Source organism: Bos indicus x Bos taurus, chromosome 15, assembly GCF_003369695.1.
Source record: "Bos indicus x Bos taurus breed Angus x Brahman F1 hybrid chromosome 15, Bos_hybrid_MaternalHap_v2.0, whole genome shotgun sequence".
Taxonomy (NCBI): domain Eukaryota; kingdom Metazoa; phylum Chordata; class Mammalia; order Artiodactyla; family Bovidae; genus Bos; species Bos indicus x Bos taurus.
In genome coordinates, this window is record NC_040090.1 from 1,193,996 (window position 1) to 1,196,823 (window position 2,828).

General features: G+C 45.7%; 1 protein-coding gene across 1 annotated transcript; it reads right to left on the reverse strand.

The window, feature by feature from the left end:
• Nucleotides 1-932: 932 nt before the first annotated feature.
• LOC113905229 (olfactory receptor 4D9-like) lies at nt 933-2,534 on the reverse strand. The gene has a single exon (XM_027562226.1). The coding sequence runs from the start codon at nt 2,229-2,231 to the stop codon at nt 1,224-1,226; it is 1,008 nt and encodes a 335-aa protein (XP_027418027.1). The 5' UTR covers nt 2,232-2,534; the 3' UTR covers nt 933-1,223.
• Nucleotides 2,535-2,828: the final 294 nt, after the last annotated feature.

Genomic DNA, 2,828 nt, shown 5'->3' on the forward strand with positions numbered 1-2,828 from the left:
ATGCATTTACCTGAGGTCAGATATCTCAGATCTAGCCTTGTCTCAGCTATTTATCAATGATAAAAACTTTGATAAAATATGAACCATCTCAGCTTCTGTAAGGAAGACCCAGAGGTTTCCTTAGAAAAACAGAACTGATATCCTCAAAATGGGCAATGGAAATTTTCCACAAAGGGAAGAGTGGCTGGATTTTATAGGATGGACTCTGGTCCCTAAAGATCATTTTACTAATTGTTGCTTGGGCTGCAGAAGGTACAGCCACAACTCAAGAACTGAGAGGTAATTTTCTTTCAGATTTCATTTCCTCACCTGTAAAATGAGGTGCTTGAGTGATATAAACTTTGGAGTTCCTTTAAGATTACAGCATCAAGTCCCATTGCTTCATGGCAAAAAGAAGGGGAAAAAATGGAAGTAGTGACAGATTTTATTTATTTGGGCTCCAAAATCACTGCAGACAGTGACTGCAGCCATGATATTAAAAAATGCTTGCTTCTTGGAAAGAAAGCTATGACAAACCTAAACAGCATATTAAAAAGCAGAGATATCGCTTTGTTGACAAAGGTCCATATGGTCAAAGCTATGGTTTTCCCAGTGGTCATGTAAGGATGTGAGAGCACCAAAGAATTGATGCTTTTGAACTGTGGTGTTGGAGAAGACTCTTGAGAGTCCCTTGGACTGCAAGGAGATCCAAACAGTCCATCCTAAAGGAAATCAACCCTGAATATTCATTGGAAGGACTGATGCTGAAACTGAAGCTCCAATACTTTGGCCACCTGATGGGAAGAGCCGACTCATTGGAAAAGACCCTGATGCTGGGAAAGATGGAAAGCAAAAGGAGAAGGGGGTGACAGAGGATGAGATGGTCTGATAACATCACTGACTCAATGGACATGAATTTGAGTAAACACTGGGAGATAGTGAAGCACAAGGAAGCCTGGTGTGCTGTAGTCATGGGGTCACAAAGAGTTGGACACAACTTAGCAACTGAACAACAACAACATCATGAGCTAATGGCTTTTGGATCTGAGACTTAAGTAGCAGAAAATCTCACCATGACAAATCCTTACTGAAACAATTATTTCAGACCATCTTCGTTAGAAGATTCTGCCATAGGGTAAAGATGGCCTCATCTGGCCTCACGATGGTCTATTGATAAGGGTCTTCTACTGTGTGTGAGAAAATACTTTTCAGTTCTGACTCTTCCATTCTAGACTGCATGGTATCTATTCCTTTTCAGAAGGTCCAAGTCTCTTCTTCAGTCTCTTCATGGCTGCCTTCATCTCCTGGTTCCTCAGGGTGTAGATCAGGGGGTTCAGGACAGGAATGATGACAGTGAAGGTGATGGAGACAGCTCTGTCCATGGGGAGGGCGGAGAAGGGCCGGGCGTAGACGTAGATGCAGGGCACGAAGTGCAGGGTGACCACCGTGATGTGGGCGGTGCAGGTGGAGATGGCTTTCCTCCTGCCCTCCCCAGAGTGGGACCTCAGCATCATCAGGATGACTGTGTAGGACACAAGCAGGAAGACGAACCACAGGGTAGAGATCAAGCCATTGTTGGAAATCATCAGGAGCTCAAGGACAAAGGTGTCAGTGCAGGCGAGTGTGAGCACCTGGGGGACATCGCAGTAGAAACCGTCCACAATGTTGGGTCCGCAGAAAGGGAGGGGGAGCAACATGGAGATCTGCACGATGGAGTGGATGAAGCCCCCCGCCCAGGAGGCCACTATCAACCCAATGCACCGCCCCCGACTCATGATGGTCACGTAGTGCAGGGGCTTGGAGATGGCCACGTAGCGGTCAAAGGCCATCACTGAGAGAGAGAAGATGTCTGCGCCACCGAGGAGGTGGAAGAAAAACATCTGCGTGAGGCAGCCACGGAAGGAGATGGTCTTTCTCTCTGAAAGAAGGTCCACCAGGACCTTGGGGGCGGTGATGGAGGAGAAGCAGATGTCCAAGACGGAGAGGTTGCGGAGCAGGAAGTACATGGGGGTCTGGAGGCGAGACTCGCAGCTCACAGTGACCATGATGAGGAGGTTGCCCAACACGGTAGTTGTGTACACCAATGATAACAGAAGAAATAAGACCCGGCTCAGTTCTCGGGACTGGGTCAGTCCTTGAAAAATAAATTCTTTCACCCTGCTGTGATTTCCCTGCTCCATTGGGTCATGTTTTTTCTTCTTTCTCAACTTCCTGGAGAGAAGACAGAAAATGGAATACAGAAAACATATCATTAAAAACCAAAGGAGTGTGAATTATATGACTGGACTGCCTTGGGTGTTATTTTTGCAGTTATTTTCCTTTTGGGGAAAGACGCCAACTGCCGTAGATGGTGTTTTTGAGTTATCTCAGAGCAAAACAAAGAGTGGGTTTTCAAAGGAGTATTTAGTTAAAACCTTTTTATACCATTCATGGGGTTCTTGAGGCAAAAATCCTGGAGTGGTTTGCCATTCCAGGGGTCTTCCAGTCATGGCACATAGCAGGGGGAAAGTGGAAGCAGTGACAAATTTTATTTTCTTGGCTCCAAAATCACTGCAGACAGGGACTGCAGCCATGAGATTAGAAGACGCTTGCTCCTTGGAAGGAAAGCTATGACAAACCTAGACAGCATATTAAAAAGCAGAGACATCACTTTGCTGACAAAGGTCTGTATAGTCAAAGCTATGGTTTTTCCAGTAGTCATGTACAGATGTGAGAGTTGGACCATTAAGAAAGCTGAGCAGGAGGAACTGATGCTTTCAAACTGTGGTGTTGGAGAAGACTCTTGAGAGTCGCTTGAACTGCAAGACAATCAAACCAAAGGAAATCAACACTGAATATTCACTGGAAGG

What these genes read in the sequence shown, in the direction of transcription:
- LOC113905229 (XM_027562226.1), bottom strand. Translation starts at nt 2,231, where the DNA reads ATGATATGTTTTCTGTATTCCATTTTCTGTCTTCTCTCCAGGAAGTTG.